Source organism: Tilletiaria anomala, assembly GCF_000711695.1.
Source record: "Tilletiaria anomala UBC 951 chromosome Unknown K437scaffold_28, whole genome shotgun sequence".
Taxonomy (NCBI): domain Eukaryota; kingdom Fungi; phylum Basidiomycota; class Exobasidiomycetes; order Georgefischeriales; family Tilletiariaceae; genus Tilletiaria; species Tilletiaria anomala.
This window is the reverse complement of record NW_013546994.1, coordinates 50069-71633: the sequence shown is the minus strand read 5'-3', so window position 1 is coordinate 71633 and position 21565 is coordinate 50069. Positions and strand designations below refer to the sequence as shown.

Below are 21565 nucleotides of genomic sequence, written 5' to 3'. Positions count from 1 at the left end.
TCTGCAGTTGCCGTGCGATGCTGTATGCGCGCTCATTGCAGATAAGTGTCGTGCGGTAATCGCGCTGGAGGAATGCTCGAGCTGCTCGGTTATAGAGCTGCCTGATTGACCCAAGGAGTGGTGAAGCGACAGGGCCGGAGCTGTGCGCTGGCAACAGCGAGAGTGATCCGGTCGACGAGGTAATCGCGAGCAGTGAAGAAGTCGAGTCTGCTGTTGTGGGAAGAGTTGTGGGTATTGAGGCTTTCACATCTGAGAATTGTGACAGGGTGGTTGCATTTTTTCTCTTTTCCCCGCCATCTTCAAAACCACCAACGTCCGCTACAGCTAGATCCTGACGCGGGGTGGGTGCTGAAGAGGAGGCCGCCGCCGCCGCTTCTCCTGTCATCACGGGCCGACCAACATTTCCGCTGGGAGAAAGGTATTGAGAGGCCGAGATGTCGACGAGAGAATCTTGCATCGTTGCCTTGCAGGGCTCCGAGTTGGAGGCAGAGCCAGAGCCTTCCATGGTGAACGCAACGAGTGGCCGTGATGACGACGGGAGGGCACCAGGGTTGGCAACAAGGGACCAGAAAGTCACCAAGGCCGTGCAGCACCGCTTCACAGTCTACACAGCACGATCACGATCTGCAACGGTAAGAAGGACGAGGACCTTCGACCACAACAGCCCTTTGACATGGTACATGAGCATGCTTACAAACACTTACAGTTTCAGCACAGGTAGGACCAATTGAATCGCGCAAGGGCAGCCAGTGAAGCTACGTTTTAGCTGGAAGGTGGAGACGCCCAAGCTCCGCGCCTGGACCGGCAACCGGTGAATATGCACTCCCGAAATAGGGTTTTGCATAGTCACCACCTAACCCTATTCCTCGTATAGCGTGACTTAAAATGGGCCTGTGGGATTTCGTGTCCGAACTTAGAGAACCGGGCGTTTCGACTCTTTCTCATCCAGATCCAATCCTCTCCTCGCAAGTCATACGCGAATCGAACTCGTGCTTGTTAATGTCTGGAGTGAGTTGAGGACCTTATCTTGTTTTGGCTGCCTCCGTTCCATCATTCCGAGCGCGATCTACTTGGCTGCTCTCCAAACATCCTCCTTCCAATCTCAGCCCAAGAGTGATCCACGGCGCAAACCCGAGCGCGAGGCCGAAGGACCTTTCAGGGAAGTCAGCATGTCTTCCAGCGTCGCGCAAGGCGCTCAGTCTGGGCAGCCGTGCCTTCGCAACCGCTCCTCTTCCGTCAGCAAGGCTGTCAATCAAGTGAGCACCTATGCGGACAAGGCCGATGCATCGTCCTCAGATATGCAGGCGCAGAAAGCCAAGGGCCGCAAGGCCTCCTCGGGAATCCTTTCTGACTTGGTCACCTTGCGGTGGATGATTGACCCAGGTGCGTTCGCCCCATCCTGAGATGCGACTGCGAGGGCCAGGGCCAGTGTCGTATGCAAGCATGCGACTGCGCATCCCACTGGCGCACAAGATCTGACAAACTCGCACATCTCTTTGACATGTTGTCATTCTCGCGCCTGTAGTCGCCTCCCTTAAGATCACCGGCGTCATCGTCGCTTTGTGGGCTGTCGTGTCCGTTCTTGCTCCCCACCGACCAAATCCGTTCTCGCGACTGCTCTTCATCTCCCACCGCGTCCCCGTCACGCAAGTGATACTCGCAGAACCAAAGGCCGCGCTGTCCGGCGACACTATGCGGTACCAAAAGGGCTGGTATGACTTGAGCTTCATCGCTTTCTACATCATCGTCTTTTCTTTCATCCGCCAGTCCATCACGCTCTGGGTCTTCAAGCCCTTTGCACTGTGGTGGGGGATCAAGAATGAGACGAAGCAGACGCGCCTTATGGAACAAGGATATGCCTTTTGCTACTGGGGCTCCTTTGGTCTGTTGGGCTTATATGTCATGAAGTCTCAGGACAACTGGTGGTACCAACTCGAGCATCTGTGGCTCAAGTACCCACACTGGCAAATGCGCCCTGAGCTCAAGTACTATTACCTTCTGCAGCTCAGCTACTGGCTGCAACAGGCATTCGTCATGCTCTTGCGCCTCGAAAAGCCACGCAAAGACTACTATGAGCTGGTCGCCCATCATCTCGTCACGCTCTGGCTCATCGGTTGGTCGTACTTAATCAACATGACCATGATCGGCACGACTGTTTTTGTCTGCATGGACATCCCAGACACTTGGCTCGCCATGTCCAAGTTCGTCAACTATCTCGGCCTCGACAACATTACCACGCCCATCTTCGCGACGTTCATCGCTATCTGGACGTACTTCCGCATCTACCTCTCTGCTCGGACGCTGTGGAGCGTGTGGTTCCAATTCGATCTGATCCCAGCCCACACGCGCGAATGGAACCCTGCAAAGGGCTGGTGGCTCGCTCCCTGGATGAGGTACCAGATCTTTGCTCCGCTCTTCCTCCTCCTGCTCTTGAACCTCTTCTGGTATTACCTCATGTGGCGCATCGCGATGCGCACCCTCCGCGGCATCTACAAGGATGAAAGAGAGGAGGGCGAGTATGAAGATGAAGAGGAGGATGCTAGCACTGCGGGAAAGAAGAAGGCAGAGGCTTCAGTCGAGATGAAGCGGTGACCAGCCTGGTTGACTAGAGCCACGAGGGAACTGTTTGCAGTTGCATAGACTGGCTTTCTCAAAAGCAAAACAACAGAAGATAATGAATACAATTTTGCCAGCGCTCCTGCACATGCATTCTGTGAGTAAGTCGACGGCGGTGCGCCCATCATACTCGCACCGCTCGTCGCAGCCACCGTCTGCGCCTGGTCTGCGCCTTGACGTTGCTGCTGAGTGCAGCGGCGGGTAAGCTGCGTCCATCAGTCTCTCTCCTGGACCTGCTGACGTCAGCACCGTCGCTGGCGATCTTCGTGGCCGCAGCCGCTTCGGGCGGCAAGACTGGGTACTCTGGTTCACCCGGATGGCCATACGGGTACGGAGCGGGGCGTTGCCAATCTCCATCCGTGTAGACGTAGCCTTCATCATCAACACCGACGGCGGACCAGCCGCCAGCCCAGTCTATCCGCCAGTCGTCGCCTTCGACCCACGCCCAGCCCTTTTCGAGTGATGATGCGACTTGCCTGTTGTTTTGAGACATTTGCAGAGAATATTGATTTCAACTGGTGAGCAATTTGACACTTGGGAGGGTAAGACACGACGAGTGGCTTACCTGAGATCTAGCTCATAGCCTGTCCCTTCAAGCTCTGAAGCAGCCGACCAGCCATCTGAAGCCTTCGTCCATGGTTTTCGTTCCCCAGGTCGGATATTGCCCGCTCCCCAGCCCGCCCGCTTGTTTGTGGAGGTTGTTACGGCAGAGTCCGCACCAGGCCCGCCGAAGCGTTCGTTCTCAAACATCTCCACATCGCGCCACCCTTTCTCCCACACACTGTCTTCGAGCCTGTCCAGCTCGAGCCATGTGCGAAGGCGATGGCTCGCCTCCCGCCCGCGCTTGCGCATTACGCTTCTGAGCTGCTGATCGTTTGAGGATCCGTTCGCAGCAGAAGCGCGGATCTTCCCGACCGCCTCTATCACTGGTTGCACCCACGGGTGCTTCGATATGAACACAGCCTCACCACCGATAAGAAAGATCAAGCGCAGGGGAAGGAGGGGCCCGATGAAGAACATGACGATCGTGGTGAGAATGGAGAGCTGCAAGACAAGCAGAGAGCGGTTGTAGGATGACCAGTTGAGGTAGGGTACGATTGGGACAATGGCATCGTATCCGTCTGGGATCATCTTCATCCTGTAGTAAAAGAGAGGGCCATTTTCAGATCAGCTCTTGCCGTCCTCACCTGTAGTTTGGAAGATATCAGCCCATGCGCACATGTTCTGAATGTCCCTCAAATTCTCGAGATACCGGACGCTGCCCTCGGCTGGCGGACTAGGTACGAGCGGCGGACGGACGGCACCTTCACCGATGCTGCTAGGCTGCAGCACCGAGTGACGAAGTACATCAGCAGGTGTTCGCTTTACCTCGGCCTCGGAGAGCGGTGTCGTGCTTGACGTCGCCGCGCCTGTCGTCGCGCCTCTGCCTGGTGACGGGAGGTTCGACGGCGGAAAGCGGGCTTGGTGAGTCTTCATGAGGATAATGCAGAGGATGAAGGAGGGAGCTGCGAGGAGAAGATACGGGTAAATGGCTGAGAAAATAACACGAATCAGCATCTCACAGGTCGCAAAGCAAAGATCCCCTAAGTGAGAACTCACCAATGACAGCCCATATCCCCATCCACATAAGTGTCCAGCTCCAATCATCCCACAATAATGTTGCCTCGACTGCATCTTGAAAGTAGAACAGACCCCCACTTTTCTGCACGAATTGGCGGAAATTGCTCGTCGTCTGGGGCAAAGAGAGCGGGGTCTTACGTCTTTGCGTGGGCAGGCGAGTAGGGGTAGCGGAGATGGAGATCGCAGACTCAAAAAGGTATGAGGAGATGGTGTTCGTCAGCTTCGCTGAGAATCCTGCGCTGCCGCCACTCTGACTGCCGTTGGAGATGGACGGGGTGGCCGAGTAGGACCCCGTTGGCGAAGGCGGCGGGGAGGCCATCTCTGAACTCAGATGGATGGCGATCACGCAGGTTGCTTTGTCGAGGGGACGTCTCGCTACCCTTGGACTGTGACGTCAGCTTCGGTGCGAGCAGCGAGGCAAAGAACCAGGCCAGGTGTGGGAACCCTTTTGAACACACCTGCAATACTCATGCTATCCTTGCTTCGAGCATCAAAGTAGCATCACGCTCCCTATCCAGCGCTAAGGGGAGGGCTGAGCGCGCGAACTGCCTTACCGACGAAAGCGTGATAGACCCCAGAGTCTCAATTCAAGTGGTCAAAAGATGTACGTAAGAGCAGACGAGAGCGTGAACACAGTGGGACAGTGCCTAGTTTGACGTTGCTCACCAATTGGCGGAATCTCTTCATGTGGACAGTGAATTGAGATTGTGACCCCATGCTGAGGCATTCAATGCCCCAGCGGTTGAGTGGCGGGGATGTACAGCTTCAGCCTCAATGGGATTCATGGCCGACCCCAATGCAGACGGTTTCAAAGGTAGTGATCGATTTGTGAAGACTCGTTGAGATCCGAAATATCAGAGGGATATGACGGGCTTGGACGTATGCGGCATGGAACCGGAGAAATACAGACGCGGTCAGCCAGAAGCTAGCAAAGACGGTGCACCGTGACATTGGAAGCGTGCCAGCGTTCTGGAGGTTGTTGCACGCAACAAGACCTTCGCACAGGGATCGACGGTCAGGCATGATCCTTCCGGCGCCTTGACCTGCAGATAGTACGGTACCAGCATCGAGGCACGCTCGGCCACAAGCGAGATGTACATCAAAAGTGAGGTCCCAATGCATTTGCTCTGGATGCATCAGGCTTTGCCGATGTCCCAGCATCTGCGCTTAGTCGCATCGCAAAGGCGCGCAGCGCAAGCTCTTTGGGCCACCGTTCGACCTGAGGTGGCGCAAAGAGCAGCGTCCCACCCTGCAGTCTCTCTGCGTTGTTCGATGCGACACATTTTAACGGCAGCTAGACGGCCCGCTGCCGTCCAAGGGCTTGCACAAGAAGCGCAATCACTGGAGGGCTCGCTGCGAATAGCACCGGCATCGCCGGCACACGCACCCGCCCGCAAGGTCTCACTGCGACCTTATCAGGAGGACTGCATCAAGAAATGCCTCGAAGCACTACAGCAGGGGCACTCTAGGATTGGCATCAGCTCACCAACCGGCTCTGGCAAGACGACCATATTGTAGGTGACCACGAAATAAAAGACTACAAGACGTTTAGATGTGGACACGGTGCTAATATCACCATTTCTGCTTCAGCACCTCTCTGATCGAGCGTCTACCTCGTTTGCAGACGCTGTGCGAAGGATCAGATGAATTGGGGTCAGACACAGGCCATAGGGTCCTTATCCTGGTATCCAGCATCGAGCTGGCGCTGCAAGCTGCGAAGACTGTCTCCTCTTTTTACCCTGATTTACTCGTCGAGATTGAGCAAGGCAGCAAGTTCAAAGCGAGTGGTGTTGCGGATGTCACCATTGCAACGGTACAAACGCTTAGTCGGGTGGGGAGTGGCGAGGAGCGCCTGCAAAAATTCGATCCCCAGCAGTTTAAGGCTGTTATCGTCGACGAGGCCCACCACGCGGCTGCAAAGTCATACATCCGTGTCCTCTCACACTTTGACCCTACCATCAACGGACAAGTCGAACAGGAAGCTCGAGGAGACAAGAATTGCTTCCGAGTCCCCATTCTTGGCTTCTCAGCAACCTTTTCACGGCACGATGGCTTGGCGCTCGGTTCCGTGTTCCAGCGCATTGTCTTCCACAAGGACTTTTTGGAAATGATCGGGGAAGGCTGGCTGTCGCCTCTTCGGTTCACTGTCATCCGTGCGAAGATTGATTTATCGGGCGTAAAGCTCATGTCCGGCAGTAGCGGCGGCGACTTTCAGACATCGTCGCTGGCGAATTACATCAATACCTCCGAGATAAACCGCCTCATTGTCCGCACATGGCTCGACCGCTGCGCTAACACAGACCCAGCGGCCGCGAACCAACTACGGCGCTCGACGCTCGTCTTTTGCGTCAATATCGACCACGTCAACAATCTGACCGACAAATTTCGCGCCGCGGGCATCGACGCAAGAAGCCTGACGGGGGAGACGCCGGTACGCGAAAGAGCCGAGTTGCTTCGATCCTTTCGAGCGATGGAATTTCCTGTCCTCATCAATTGCTCCATTCTGGCGGAAGGAGCGGATGTCCCCTCTATCGATTGCGTCTTACTCGCTCGGCCGACCCGATCACGGAACCTATTCAGCCAGATGATAGGCAGAGCTGCGCGCTTGAGTCCGTCGACTGGGAAGAAGGATGCACTCGTGCTCGATCTCGTCGGGAATGTGGAAAGGGGTGACGGCATCGTCTGCACACCGAGTTTGTTTGGGCTGAGTGCGGATGTGATGATTGAAGGTGAGAATTGCAACAACTTCTCGATGCAGTGCTAACTGGCAAGGAAGACACCTGACACCTTTGCATATGAATAAAATGCGCAGACGAAACGATCGAGTCTCTCGGAGCACGCGCGCAGGAAGCTATTGCTGCTGCCGCGCCGGGGCCATCACCGGCAGAGGAAACAGACAATCTATTGTCCGTCTCGAGCTTAAGCTACATTGACTACGACGACCCGCGCGAGCTGCAAGCTATGCTCACGCGTCCAGGACGAGCGCCCCTCATTGAGCGCCTGAGTCGCAATGCCTGGATCGACTGTGGACACGACATTTTCGTGCTCGATATTCCCAGGTATGGACACATCAAGGTCGAGCGGACGTCCGAAGCGGAGCGGATGGAATTGGATGCAAAATGGAAGTCGACATACACGCCTGCAAACTTGGATCCGGACGAGCAGGCTGCGCTCTCGGGTCTGCCTGGTGTCAGCCGCGGCTGGCCTTTCTCGCGAGGAAGACGAAAAGGCTCACCTTACCGCCGGGGGCGGAATGTGTTGTACGAGAACGACCTCGACAACGCCATCCGCGGGAGCGACACGTACGCGACGACGCGCATCCTGCACAGCAGTCCATTCAATGCGCTCCTGGACCGTAGAGCCGCTTGGCGGAGCAAGCCGGCGAGCGAGAGTCAGAAAGCTCTTGTGGAGCGCAGGCTGGGCTTTCATAGAGCGCCAGTGCGCAAGACGGAGGAGAAATCAGTAGGAGAACACAGTGGTGATACTGATGGACAACCAAAATTGGAGAATCTCTCGAGAGGCATGGCGTCCATCATCCTCACCAGGCTCAACCATGGCACAAAAGGGCGTTGGACTGAGGAAGCGAAGCGGCAGAATCGCATCTTCAACGCCGAAGCAGCGGAAGCAGCGCGCAAGGAGCGCGAGACATTGCGGTGGGCGATTTCGTAAAGCCGGCGTGACTAAGGTTGCGCTGCGGCTCTGCAGGTTGCTATCATGTTGTATCATTAGCATTCATTAAGGGGGAAATTATTAAATACCCTCTTGCCTCATAATCTCCTCGCACACGAGTCTTGCGCTCCGTACGCAACCTTCGAGTAGCGGAATACCAGGCGACCAACTACCACAGACCCATAGTTGCCCCCCTGCTTCCCCTCCTCCATCGACCTCCCGCCGCAGTTGGCGCGTCGACAGTCGTCTTTGCCAGCCACCTTGCAAATCGCCTAGGCGAAGCTGCCATCGCACGCCTAGTGGGTCACGCAGCAATTTCATCAAGCGATGTTGGCGCGATGACTTTCTCACTGCGCTGGTCGCCTCGGACTGTCGGACCCAGTCAAATAAGCCCTTCTGCGCCGCCTTGCCTTCGATCGTCACGATCGCTCGCTGGAAATTACTGATACTGAGCACAGTCTCCTGCCGCGGCGTCATGCCGCGAAGGGCATTGGTCGTCTGCATGAGCAGTTGCGGTCCATTGGGTGACGGAAAGTCTTGTGCGATGAGGTGCGTGGCCATCGTCTGCGTCTGGCCTTCGCTGAGTGTTCGACCGCGCGGTGCGCTGCGGTTATCATCATCGTCGGAGTCATCAAGCTCCTTAGTGTGCGCTGCGCCATTGACGCCAAGCATGCTAGGCGATACGAGATTCAGGTCTCGCCAGTCGCGCTTGGAAGGGGGCATCATCGATTGATCGGTATGGTTGATGACTGAGGAATGCTCGTAGCGAAATTGTTCCAGCTGTTGAACCATCTGCCGCAATTGCTGCGTTTGAATCGCATCCCTGCCGCTGTCGACGCTCGAAGAACGCTGGAGATACTTTCTCAGGAAATCGGCAGACTGACTTGCTTGCGTCGCAAAGATGCAGTGGTGGAAATCCTCGTAGAGCTGAAGATGACCTTCCACATCACGTACGAGAAGCGAAAACGTCCTGCCGCCAACCCCTACGGCAGATGCGCAGTCGGAGACTTCAAAGACTTGTGCTCCGGTATGGATACTTTCTTTCGACAGCGGCTTCGACAGGGCCTTCTGCACTTCGTGTACGCCTGCTTGAACAGTATAGTGCGAGCGCAGAAATGTGCATGCGACGTACTCCAGCACTTCCGCCGCTGGCGCGTTGCGCACACTGTCGGCTTGGGATGTCATGACTGCGCTAAAGAGTGGAATGATGACATCATCGATGAAACGAGTGTTGATGTGCGCAGAAGAGGACCATTCGCCCAATCGCCGAGATGCAAGAGGGTGGGTCGGGTCACGCGTATGCCCCAACAAGTGATGGAAGAGCGCGTAGAAAAGAAGTTGAAAGTAGCACATCGCGAAGAAAAGCACCAAGGCAAGGTAGTCTCGTAACGCCCAAACTGCGACGGGCAGCTCACTCTTGACGTAACTGAGCGCTTTGGACGGCGAACGAAATGTTGCGCGCGACGGGAGTAGCTTCAATAGACTCGAAGGCATGCCAAAGCCGTGAACACCTGAGTGGCCGTTGTAGATGAAGTCAGGAACTGGCGCCCCTCGACGCTCCGATGGCGTCCGCGCTGTTGCATGAGGTTCCAGAGAAGCAAAAGAATAGGTAAAGTTTGATTTCTCGACTGCGATTCCCAGCTGACGGTATAAGGAGAGCAGTTCAGGATAATATCCTAGACATTCAGAGCATCGAAATAGTTAGCTACATGCCTTTTCGCCAGCTTAAGCACAGCCCCGCGTGTGTGAGCTTACCCGAGTTGAACGAACGCATCGGCACGTCGACGCGAATCGATCTCTTGCCAGCAGGTTCCTTGACTAATATGCTATTGCTGTCCAGTCCCAGAGACTTCGCCTTCTCGAAGATGTGGACTTGAAACATTGGTAACCGTTTCTCCGATTCTGAGGCGGCTGCGTCGTCCTTTGCTGCATTTGCGAGGGTATACGCACACTGAAATGCGACACAAGATCAAAGTTAACGAAGCGCGCTCACCTCTGCCGTGATTGACATCGGCACTTACCATCAGGCCCGAAAGTCCTGATCCAATAATCGCCACCCGTTTGGGTGACTTGGCCCTGCCAGCTCTCTCACTTGAGTGGGAGGAGCCCCGGTGCTCGCTGCCGGACAGCGAGCTGGCCCGCAGCATCGTTTCCGTCGGTGCCGAGTACACGCGGCTTGGCGGACGCAGGCTCGCACAAGCCTCGGGCTTGAAGCATGTAACGAGGGTGTTGAACCAACAACGCAGCCGTGACGCGCGGCGTATGTGCTACGTGTTCGGATGGGGCAATAGAGACGACGTACTAGGGATACCGCTTAGCGCAGGTATTGTTGCATGTGAGCCCAATCTAGCGTCCCACTCCAAAGCGGCGTCATTGGCAGTTGTAGCATGTTTTTCTTGTGAAGCGTTGCCAAAAATGCCATCGATTTTTTTTTGTTTGGGCCACTCCTGTGTGCTCGCGTTCGGCAATTTTGGGCTTCTACGCTCCAGTAAAAGTCGCCGAACAACCGTTTCATGCGCTCACAAATTGCACTTAGCAACCACAAAGCGGGGAAAATCGGCGATGAGGAAAGTGGCTCTACATTGATTGGAATCTCGGTCCTTGAAACAGTCATGTGTGAAGGCCGCAGCAGAATGTGCCATTTGCAACATTACGGATCAGAATCTGTTAGCGTGCTATCGAGATGCTGCAGCCATCTACCAGTACATTAATGGCCGTATGGACAATCCGCACCGTAGTCGCAGACTTCGCCCCGTGCGATCCAAGGGCACGGCTGGCGCTTGGCCACCTTTCTGAGTCGATCCAGCTCGGATTGCGGCAATTCTGCATGAGAGGATTTGCAGCGTGAGCCTCGTGAGCATTGTCCGAGGAGGTGATGCTCGATGCATGGCTTCCTGAGCTTGTCAGAGGCCCGGATGTTTCCACCTTCCGGCCAATCGTACTCTGTTTGGGAGGCAAGCACGTCCGGCCATCGCTGAACTCGCTCCGCGTATTCTTCGTAGACTTTAGACTTGAGGAGATACTCTGGCAACTGAAGCAGCGAGACCTTGTTTAGCATACCCAGCTTTCTTAAGCCAGCTAGCTCGTTGGCGTAGCCTAGGTCCTCTAAGCCACCGAGGAAGACATGCATGCAATCCTGATCCAGAACGCTATCGACCAAATGCGCACGGACATTTGAATCCGCCACCTGGCTGCCTTGTCCTGCGTCCACAAAGCGGAACCAAGCACCGCCACCATTCTGCCATCCCCTAATAAATCGGCGAAAGACTTCTATTGGCACACCTCCTTGCTCTGAAAGAGTGCGCTCTAGGTCGGTGAGGTTGCAGATGACGTAGCCTCGAACATCCACGATGGACCCCTTCGTAACATCCTCGGGGAAATTTTCTTGAACATGCTTTGTCGCAGCTAATGCAGCTTGTCTTCCGCCAGCGAATCCCGCAGATAGGAGATCTCTGCGGAACCATAAGTTGTCTCCGTCAATGACGATGGCCGCGTGTGCTCGCGGTGACAGGGTCGTTGATTTGCTCGAAGACTTCACTAGCAATGAAGCTTCGCTTGGGATTTCGTAGTCTTCATGAGGATCGTACACCGTTGGACTTGAATAAGCGAATGCCGTTTGCTGCAGTGCATTGCTAACCGGGTCAAGTAGGGGTGGTCGTGCAGCTGTGACTGTCTGCTGGTGCTGATTCTCATTGCCGAAATTGGAAGTCGTATTATGCGCAAGCAAAATTTCTCTGTACTTCCGGTTATTCTTCGAAGTTTGGTCACAAGAACGCTGCTGGAGATGCACCCGGTCTTCTGGCCGAATCGGTATCTTGATACCTGCAAATCCCGGGGATGAACTCCCTTGAACACTTTCGTTGGACCAGGTGTTAAACGTCCAAGCTGCACGATCCTGGGCAGCTTGCCCGGTGTGCTTTCCCGACTGCAGTTGCTTGCTTTCTCGAAAGATAGAGCTGAATGCCCTCGAGGCAGATTTACAGCTGCACAGGGAGCATGCCAATTGGTGTGCACTCGGCAGAATTCGCATCTTGATGTCGTCGTTGCGCTGGATCTTGAGGGTCTGTGAACAGCTTCCTCGGCAGGTGCGTTCCAGCCGTCCGGCCACACGTTCGATGGAACTCGCTGGCGTTCTTTCAGCACGCCTGAATAACGAACAGATAAATGTTATAGAAAAGTTAATTCTGCGCAGAAGAACATAACGGCGTATGAGCAGTCAGTAAGAAGTATGATAACTAAGGTGAACCAATTCGAAGCAGTGTGAGTCTGGAAGAGATGAACTTGAGGACGGTCACTCATGACTCTCTTCCGACTTGGCTATTGTCCTGGAGATTCATCCAGAACCAGCATGTAGAACTCCCCCAGGGAACTGGGGAATATGGGGGAATCTCGTTGTCGAATCAGCTTTTTCTAAGGAAAACGCTTCGGAATGGTTGATTCATAAGGAAACGACCTTTTTTAACCCGGCTTCAGGCGAACCCTGGTGAAGCCGAGTAATTAATTGGGGCTGTCGCGGCCGGACTCCAGCTGGGTGAGCTGCGACGGTGACAAGTTCAGCTCGCACGACCAAGAATCGACGACTCTCCCCCTTTGCCTCTCTCAGCCGAATGTTGCTTCTTCAGTTGCCACCATCTAGTTGACCAGTGCCAGTCTCGCCAACGCTTCATATACAGACGCACATCTGGTCTACCTGGTCAAGATCAGCTGTCGGGCGTGCGACTCAGAGCCTGTTGTCGATCCGCATTGCTCTTGTCCCCCGGTGCATCGGAGGCGGCTCAACGCCGGAAGCACGTAGGACTGAGGGGAAGGTGAGCCTTTGCGGAGCTTCTCCTAGAAGTATCAAAGCATATCGACCATTCTGACTAGGGTACAACTTTTTTGCTTGAAAATATGCCAGTCGGCTTTGCAGTTGCTTTGTCCATTGAAGAGTTCGCCCGGACGGCCTATTCTAAGTGTGCCTGCGACGTTTCTTTCGCCATGTATTGACGCTCAGTCTCGGGGCGAATGTACCCCATCTTCAGCGACTTTAGCACCGAAATAGGGCTGAGAGAGTCACTGAGGCTGTCGCAGCCTGTCCAATCGATAAACCTCGCCCATTATGTCGAATCGGAACAGTCTCATGCTACGTCGCGATGGTGAGCAAGGCGGCGGCAAGAGCGATGGGGATGCTCTCAAGGGATGGGTCGGAGCTTTTGAGAGAGTGCTGGGTGATCAAGCAGAAGCGCTCTCACGTGAACGCAGGCAGCAGCAACAGCAGAGCAAACAGGTGGCAAGCACTCGGTCCGCGATAGCAGGGGAAACCCCTTCGTTGCTTCAATCGCAATCGCATCTTCTTGCGGACGACTCACGGGTTTCCAAAGCAGAGCGGTCTACTCCCTCAGCCTCTCGCGCTTCTAGTGTTCACTCCAGCGCTAGCATTCGCGCAGCATCAGAGAGAGGCTCTCGTGGCGCAGAATCTCACGAACTTGGAAGTGATAGCGGTTACCTACTTCCAAGGGCCGCCCTTGCCTCACATCCTGGATCTGAGGCAGGCACTGACGCTTCTGAGCAAAGCGGTCTTGTAGGTGGTGCGAGGTCCAATGCTTCTTATTCGCTGCACCGAGCTGCGGCTCGCAAAGCCTTGTGTAATGACTTGGCATGTGCTGGCCAAGACTCCGGGGACGAACTCACGGCTCAGCTTGACACCACGACATCAGGCCCCTCTCTCATTACATTGCTGGGTCCGCCTTACATGGCTATGGAAGATCTCTATCTTAACCATGCGCCAGGGCTACAAAAGCTCAGCCTCTCAAACCTCACGCCATCAAAAGTCCAGGTTCGTCTGGATAGCGACATGGGAGATGCCTTGTCTTTCATGCGGACAAAAGATTTCTCCGAAGGTCAAGGTAAGTTTGGGAAGGATGCTGACTCTTGGATGTGCAACGCCTGAATTTCACCTTGAGACCACAGAAATGGACAGGGTGCCTTGGCCATCGAACAGCGTCGTATGGGCCCGAGGCGATGGTCTTTCTCCAGCGAAGCTTCGGGACATGCGGCAGATCTCTGCAAGTCTGGAAGAAGTCAGCAACATCACCATCGAAGGCTCGTCCTCGATCGCGCTACTAGTTCTTTTCCGTCCGAAGCGCTTCCAACAGCATTGCGAAGACAAGCAACGCCGCAGGCGCTCCACGCGTTTCGTGCCTTCCCCCCGCTCAGAGCCCGCAAATGATGATGCTTGGCAAGTGCTCAGCAATGGATCGCAAGCAAATTCGTCGTCCGCTTCGAGTCAGGCGTCGTATCAGAGCTCCCCACGAACAACAGTCACAGAATCTCGCTCACCGCCATTCGATGGACATCTGTCGCCAACGCCTTTCAAAAATAAGAGCAGCTCTCGCGTTTCGCTAGACTTCCACGAACTCCAGCACGTCAATCATCGAGTCATCTCTCAAGGCACATTGCTCCTGCATGCAACCAAGCTTGATGCATCAGAAGCCCCGTTGCAAGACGAGTCATCGCAAAGCATTTCAGTCCCTTTCCGCGCTGCATTTTGCAAGCCGCAGTTGGGCCTTCTTGCAGCTCCCGATCAGCCATTGAGAGACGGAGGTGCCGTCATTCCGGATGCGTCGGGCGCCATGACGTTCCACTTTGGGGACCTCACTGTTGGCACATGCGAACAATTTCGTCTGTCTCTGCAGAACCTGAGTCAGATCGAATGCTGTTGGCAAGCAAGATTAGAGGATGCGGACAATGTCTTATCCAGCACGCCTCTTTCACTTAAGGGGTGTGGAGGCGACGATATTCAGATGATCAATCAATCGCGGGACAAGCTGTTCTGCCCATATTGGGTCCGGCCGTTTTCGTCTCAAGAAATCAGCATTCAGCTCGATGCACGAGAAGCATGCAGGCAATTTCACCAGACCATCACGCTGACCAACTTGCACGACACATCTAACAATTTTAAGCTTGTCATCAGCGCAAATATTCTCGGCATAGCCCGAGACAAAGAGCTGGACATGTCGCCGGCCGAAGTGCTCGACTTCGGTGACTGCTGTGGCGGGCAATGGACCAAGCAAATCGTCGTGCTCAAGAATCAGGGCGACAGCATGTTGAATCTCAGCTTCTCGGCTTCGAAGGAAGCAGAAGTCACCTTTGAGCTTGCCAAGGTGGTTGCCGAGTCTCATTCCTTGTTCGATTCAGAGCATCTTCAGTCTGTGTCCACGTTGTCATGCTCTGAACCGAACACTTCGGCATCCGAAAATGCATCCATCAGCGAGTATTCGAGCAGAAGCGAAAAAGCCGCGACGCGATCTGGATCCGAGGAGGAGGGCCGGACTCCAGCATTTGAATCAATGCGGACACCAATGTCGAAGGCACAGGACAAGATGGACCTCGAGCCGCCACCACTCGCACTTTCCGTGAGTGTGGTGTGCGTCAAAAAGCTTCAGAAGATGGAAGCCGAGAAACCTGCAGCAACCGAAGCTGATGACACGGATGCGTTCTCAAATGTATCCCAGGCTGGGTCGCAGCAAGGCTCCCCCGCCTTGGGTCCGAAGGACTCTGTCGTGTCGCCGATCGCCTCTTCCAACCCTTCTGGAAAGGTTGCCGACCTCAATACCCTTGCGATGGCTGCCATTGGAGAGCCTCCAGGGAAGCATCCAAATACCTCACAGAGGGACCCGTCCACTTTCCTTTCGAGTCATCCCTCTATAGGCTTTGCCCACAGGCAAGCACGGCCTGATCAGGTCGCAGGAGCGAGCGACAGAGGAGATGAAGTACAATCGGTCATTTCCGAGGTGACAACAACGTCGCATGACAGCAAGCGCAGTATCTTTGCACCTGCGTCGTCACAGGCAATTGGTCCTTTAGGCGTCATTTCGGGCTCTTCGAGGGGGCCACATCCACTCAGTGGCTTCCGCAAGATCGATCACACTCCTACGCATCACCTTGAGGAGTCGTTTTTGGCACCAGGGGCTGAGACCAGGATCCTTGTGTCATACCGGCCAGCCAAAGGCGACATGGATGATGAAGTCACGGCGGGGCGGTTGCGCGAAGTCACTTTTCCAATTTTTATCGACTCAGCGAAGGTCCGAGTGGGCGGTCCTCGGTCGAGTGGGCCCAAGACGCGTCGATCTTTGCTCTGCAAGGCGCGGGCCTGTACGTCTTTCATCGCCGTTACACCCAGGCTGATTGACTTTGGCGAGACGAACGTAGGTGCCCGCAAGACTGCCACACTCTCAGTCACCAACCGGTCGGAGCTTACAGCACGTGTCGACGTACGCTTTGTTTCAAAGGTGCTCAGCATGTACCGCGGTGAGGTGCCAATTCCTCCACTTCAGACTGTGGATCTGAAAGTCGACTTCTTTCCGAGGCGTATCAATGACTCATATCGGAAGCAAATCACGGTGACCAACCTGTTGAACCGCGACAATGATCAGATCTTCGATGTTCGATCCACGAACGTTGACCAACAGCGCGTCACATTCCATTCCCTCCTCTACCGTATCCTGACCGCAACTGGCGCGAATTTCATCGACTTTGGAGACGTCAATATCAACTCGACAAGAGTGCGATCTTTCTCGGTGGAAAATATTTCTGGAGCCCCATTGTTGCTTGAACTCACCGCCGCGCATCCCGAAGACCTCGTGATCTACGTCAAAGCACCAGAACAGTCCGCAACACATCACAACGTACCAGCAACATCTGCAACACTTCCGCCCACACGATATGCTGAAGTCGAGTTGTCAGACAAGGTAGCACCAACGACGGTGGAGTCTCAACGGCCCAAACCTACCTCGAAAGGGCCGCAGTTGAAAGAGCGCTTCCTGGAGACTATCTCGATGGACTCACCCACCTCAATCCGCAAGGAGAACGCTTCTTGGAGATTGGCACAGAAGCAAGCGCAGGCAAAAAAGCGTGTGCGAGAAGAAAGTGTGCCTCGAGACCTCGATGCGAAGGCGAAGCCATCGGCAAAATCAAAGCCGGTTGTGAATCTGGTCTCGGCGATGCGCAAAGGCGGTAAAGGCAAGATCACGCTCAAATACGGGAAGAGCATGATGTTTAAAGACAAGAAGGCTTTGGCCATCTTCGAGCACCTGGATCTTGCTTGCGGACCGCCAGTGGATCCTTATCGCATTCCCGCGAAAAGCAAACTTTACCAACAGCTCGACCAGCTTGCCTCGCCCATTGTGTCATTCAAATTGAACACACATGGCACTCCTTCCGGCGTAGGCCCAGCTTGCGCAGTGAATCCAGGCAGCAGTGAGAAGGGTCTGAAAGCCCGTCGTGAAGCTGCTGGCGGTGAAAAGGCGGCACAAGTCCAAATAGCAGCAAGGCAAGCCCGTGCCCCTGCACTAACCGGTCAGCGTTGCGCCACGCGCAAGCTGGCTGACTTTTCTGATGTCTCCAAGCTCACCTTGGATGAGCTCATCACTGCGCTCGAATCTCAGAACAGTACGCTCCACACTTTCTTTTTGGGCGACCCTGATGCGGAGGAACGTCAAGTCCGCAGCGAGATCAACTTGCAACGCCAGCTCTCCTTGGCAATATCCGAAAGGCATCTACTATCAACGGAGGTTGTCTCGCTGATGCCAGAGGAGGAAATACAAATCATCGCCTTGTATACCCCCAATGGCAGCACACGACCACATGTACAAGGAAACGCGCGAAAACAAGATTCTCGCATATTTCTTCGCCTCCTCCAGTTTGATGAAACGCTTGTCCAGAGGTATCCTGATCTTGCTCCGATGGCAAAGGTGGACAAGGAGGAACTGCCCGTCCGAGATCTCATTGTCAAAACGAACACCTGTCGCAGCATCATGGAGCTTGGTCAACCGCACATCAATTTTGGCCAAATGGACAAAGGCGAAAGCAAGGCCCGAAAGATCGTAATCCAGAATCGAAGCGAATGGGCCCTTCGATACTGCATTCGCAAGAGCGGCAGCATTGCGAGTGGGGACATCAAGATTGCGATGGGGCGCTACGGAATCATTCCTGGATACGGCAAACGAGAGGTGCAATTTGTCTTCTCGCCATCAATGTCTGGGCAATTCCAGGAGAAGCTGGTCGTGGAGAATGTGGCCGACAGAGACAACGACCAGACTTTAATCTTGAAGGCCAACATCCGCAAGGTCTCGAACTTTGTGCTGGAGCCTTCTGTGGTGATGCTTGGAGCATGCCAGGTTGGTCAGCTCTCAGAACCGTGCAGCTTCACCATTAGCAATACCTCCACGAAGACTCGCACTTTCATGGTGGATGTTGATCGCCAAGAACTCCAGCATCATCGCTGCATCGTCGATATTGCCATCGCATTTGCCGATGATGCAGATACCCGCGGCGCGCTGACACAGGCCGAGGAGGAAGAGGTGGAGCACATTTCACAAAAGCTCAAGATTGCGACCCGCAAGGGCCAGGCAGACAAGGTAAAAAAGTACGAAACGAGACTGCTTGAGCTGGGGATAAGTGTCAGCCCTTCGGGACCTTCGGATGCAGTCAAAGACCTAGGGACTGGGAGCAAGGCAGATGCACCACCGGAACGCGGCCCACGGCTGAAGCGGTTTTCCACCGCGGTGACGTTCGCATTGGAAGCCAGCCAAACTCGGAAGATGGTTTTACGGCTCCGCTTACGCCGTGTCCATACCGCTCTCGGCGAATCGCATTCACTTGCTGCCGACTTGGATTCGATGGAAGAGATCTCCACCAAGGTGCGCGTGTACGAGGCGAAGAACGCGGACGACACAAAGACTGTTCTCATCCGCGCGCAAGCCAAGCTCGACCCTGTGGTGAATGTTAGCTCCGATCAGGGTGGCGACGAGGAGCTTGCGGACATGCCAGCGAACGCCTTGGTCTTCAGCACACATGAGTAAATGAAGCATATCTGCATTTTGCATTGTACTATATACAGCATCTTCCAGCACCATCCTGAATTCAAGTTGCTTCCAACACGAATTTACCACGTGGAGGACCGCTGGTGTTGTAAACACCAGTGAGCAGTGACTCGTGAGGTGCGTGAGGACCGAGCGGCGAGCTCAGAGGTTGTTGATTTTAGTACTACAAGTAGTTATTGCTTTGTACCTTGGGAAGTGCTTTGAGCTCGTTCCGCACCTCTTGTGCATTGCATCTATCACCTACAAGCATGTGCAATATGCGATTATGGCATCATCCGAGGGCTTGCTGTGCAGATCACACTGGTAATCGACAAACGTGGGCCAACGTTGTCGACTTGGCACTCCCAAGGAGGCCAGAGATGCCTACTTGCTGCAGTTCCAACGCGCGACAACTGACAATTCTCAGCTTTCTCTAAATCTGAAGGCTCGCAAATGATTCGCATTGTTAATTACCCGTACAATTTATGCAGCTAAGTCTTCAATCCGCAGCAAAAGGTTGAGCCTTATCCAATCAATCGCCCTCCATCTTAAAGGACCATAGGAGCTGACCTTCTCGTCACCATGTGCTTTCCTAAAACACAAATCTTCCCTCATGGCCATGATGAACAACCATCAATCCTACGTATCGAGTTTCCTTGGACAATCATGCGCAAGTTTCAATGTCTAGCTTGACCATTCGAATAGTTGCACTTTCTCGTGTTGCGCTCAATGCCGCCTTCCCTTCGTCCTCGCACCGCCTCCACCATCTCCACCATCTCCAACATCTTCTCAGAGGGAGATCCGTGCATAGGACCACAGTAGATAGAAATTTGGCTGATCACATCTATCACCAATAGCGACCAACAAGCTCTTCATTAACGTACATGAGTATTAAGACCACTTCCCTTCCTGATGCGACGAATTGTTCCTGGCCGTGTAGCAAAACAAATGATCTACAGCCTGCAACCTTTCACACGCATCTGAGCGTCACTTACAACCCTACCTTAAAACTTTGAGCCTGTGTTCAGCGGTAGGGAATATGCGTGTCCAAAGATACGCTGTGTGAATCAGTATCGTTCATGTTTCCAGCCTGTTTTGCCATTCGGGGTTTCAGCCCGTTCCACGGTGAATTATCACCCTGCGTCGGTCCCACTCGATCCTAAGGTGATTTGGAGTTACTAGATCCCTCATTTCATGCGTCGCTGCAGGGCTAAAAGCCAGCGACACCATGTTCGTCCGCCAACCATCGCGCATGATGTCACCAACGGACCGTCGGTCGTCACCAGAAGTGACCGTCGAAGCATTCGCCCGCAGCGGCAAGTGTAGTAAAGACTGTTCGGGTTCAGCTTCCATCAATCAGCATGATTGTTTGACATGCACAGCATATCTGGTGGGTGTGCAACGCCCTTCTCGCATCGCATAAATAGAAGTCACACCCATCTCTTCGCATTCCCTCAATGTATTTAGTCCTTAACGAAATCGCTGCTGTCTGTGACCAGAAATTGACCCACACCTGATCCCTCTGCTTCCGGCACTCTGTGCTCTGGATGGCCTGACCTGTGTGCCAAAAAGTGAGCCATGGTGACATCTGAATCGGCCCGCCGATCTGCTTGCCATATCCGCGATCTTCCGAGTGTTCTGAGGTGCCTTCTTCTAGAAGATATTGGAAAGTGTCTATGATGAACATGTCGAGGGTGCCGACCCGCAGTGGTGTTGCGGCTCTCTGAAATAAGTTATTTGTGCTGAAATAGCTGTCCCAAGGAGTATATGACATCACCGCCAAGCCATGCTTCGCAAAAAACCACAAAGCACCGAGCCCTAGGGCCTAAAGAAGCGATTTTTGATCGAGGGTTCAACGAACGACGAGATAGTTGTTCGACTCCAAGACCTGTAGCTCGCGCGCAAAAATGTGCAAGTCATTCGCTCAACTAATTGCATCAAGCCCTCGCGTACAGGTATGCTCGGGCGCGCCAGCAAGTGCGATTGAAGGCCATTCACTGCATCGTATTCAACCTTGTGCACTTCTCCGTGCACCCTTCAAGAGCTTGCCGTCCCGTCTTCGCAAACGCGTTGGGAACTCGTCGAGAATCTGGAGAGGTCCGACTGGTACCTTGCGTGCGCTTTTTCATGATCTTGCTGGTACTTAACTAAATTGGTTAGCAATGTTTATCTGTCCACAAGCTCCTTGAAATTATCCACGAGCGTCGTTTGATTGGCACCTGGCTGCTGCATAAAGTTGATCAGCGAGACCTCAACAAAGGAGAGTTGTGCGGCTTTCTAATTGCCAAGCTCCTGCAAGAATTCTTCGAGATTGTCCGACTTTTCCCCAACAGTGACAGGTAGAGGGCGTTCCGCAACCCCTTGAGAGCTCCAGGCTGTCTCAAGATTGTAGCCTGCTCTTGATTCGCATGGCTGCTTTTCCAACCCTATCATGACATGATCCTTGTTCGTTTTCAGACACAGGAAAGGGCAGGCAATCGAAGAGCACCAGGAAACGAGTGTATTCAATAACGAATAAGTCAGGCTTGGTGCCTCAAATGATGACCGAGATCAAAGCTGAGAATCCTATGCGCCGTTCCCACGGTGTACAATGTGGAAGAAAAGGCTTATTATGTCATACAGTTAACTTCAGGAGGGAGGGACAATAGTGACGAAGTACTATAGCAAAGTTGATGCTTCGTACCTAAATAGTGGAGCGGAAACGGACTCGAAGCTCTTGCCAAGGTACTAAGCAACAACTTCTTAGGGAACCAAAATCAAACCCCCAGTTCAGCCATAGCTTTCCGATACGTTTGTATTCAGGGTGAGTTCTTTTTTTC

The 21565-nt window shown here is 54.0% G+C and overlaps 7 protein-coding genes across 7 annotated transcripts; 4 read left to right on the top strand and 3 right to left on the bottom strand.

The window, feature by feature from the left end:
- Positions 1-434: 434 nt before the first annotated feature.
- On the top strand, positions 435-2695 carry K437DRAFT_294026 (LAG1-domain-containing protein; the record flags this gene model as incomplete). The annotated part of the gene is made up of 4 exons (XM_013388477.1): positions 435-717; positions 950-1008; positions 1107-1383; positions 1526-2695. The coding sequence occupies 4 exons, from the start codon at positions 435-437 to the stop codon at positions 2590-2592; spliced, it is 1686 nt and encodes a 561-aa protein (XP_013243931.1). The 3' UTR covers positions 2593-2695.
- K437DRAFT_255747 (uncharacterized protein) lies at positions 2634-5032 on the bottom strand. The gene is made up of 4 exons (XM_013388476.1): positions 4216-5032; positions 3836-4148; positions 3182-3754; positions 2634-3092 (listed from the first exon to the last, which is right to left on the bottom strand). Exons 1-4 carry the CDS (start codon positions 4553-4555, stop codon positions 2741-2743), a joined length of 1578 nt encoding a protein of 525 aa, XP_013243930.1. The 5' UTR covers positions 4556-5032; the 3' UTR covers positions 2634-2740.
- A 476-nt stretch (positions 5033-5508) lies between these two features.
- K437DRAFT_222938 (ResIII-domain-containing protein) lies at positions 5509-7905 on the top strand (the record flags this gene model as incomplete). Its single annotated transcript, XM_013388475.1, has 3 exons — positions 5509-5750; positions 5827-6965; positions 7049-7905. The coding sequence occupies 3 exons, from the start codon at positions 5509-5511 to the stop codon at positions 7903-7905; spliced, it is 2238 nt and encodes a 745-aa protein (XP_013243929.1).
- On the bottom strand, positions 7710-10278 carry K437DRAFT_255745 (uncharacterized protein). Its single transcript, XM_013388474.1, has 3 exons — positions 9927-10278; positions 9661-9856; positions 7710-9581 (listed from the first exon to the last, which is right to left on the bottom strand). Exons 1-3 carry the CDS (start codon positions 10050-10052, stop codon positions 7987-7989), a joined length of 1917 nt encoding a protein of 638 aa, XP_013243928.1. The 5' UTR covers positions 10053-10278; the 3' UTR covers positions 7710-7986.
- Positions 10279-10479: 201 nt separating this feature from the next.
- K437DRAFT_294022 (uncharacterized protein) lies at positions 10480-12288 on the bottom strand. Its single transcript, XM_013388473.1, has one exon. The coding sequence runs from the start codon at positions 11933-11935 to the stop codon at positions 10613-10615; it is 1323 nt and encodes a 440-aa protein (XP_013243927.1). The 5' UTR covers positions 11936-12288; the 3' UTR covers positions 10480-10612.
- Positions 12289-12511: 223 nt separating this feature from the next.
- On the top strand, positions 12512-18826 carry K437DRAFT_234554 (uncharacterized protein). The gene is made up of 3 exons (XM_013388472.1): positions 12512-12713; positions 12803-13790; positions 13855-18826. The coding sequence occupies exons 2-3, from the start codon at positions 13004-13006 to the stop codon at positions 18744-18746; spliced, it is 5679 nt and encodes a 1892-aa protein (XP_013243926.1). The 5' UTR covers positions 12512-12713; positions 12803-13003; the 3' UTR covers positions 18747-18826.
- Positions 18827-19901: 1075 nt separating this feature from the next.
- Positions 19902-20231, top strand: K437DRAFT_255742 (uncharacterized protein). The gene has a single exon (XM_013388471.1). The coding sequence runs from the start codon at positions 19975-19977 to the stop codon at positions 20167-20169; it is 195 nt and encodes a 64-aa protein (XP_013243925.1). The 5' UTR covers positions 19902-19974; the 3' UTR covers positions 20170-20231.
- The last annotated feature ends 1334 nt before the right edge of the window (positions 20232-21565 follow it).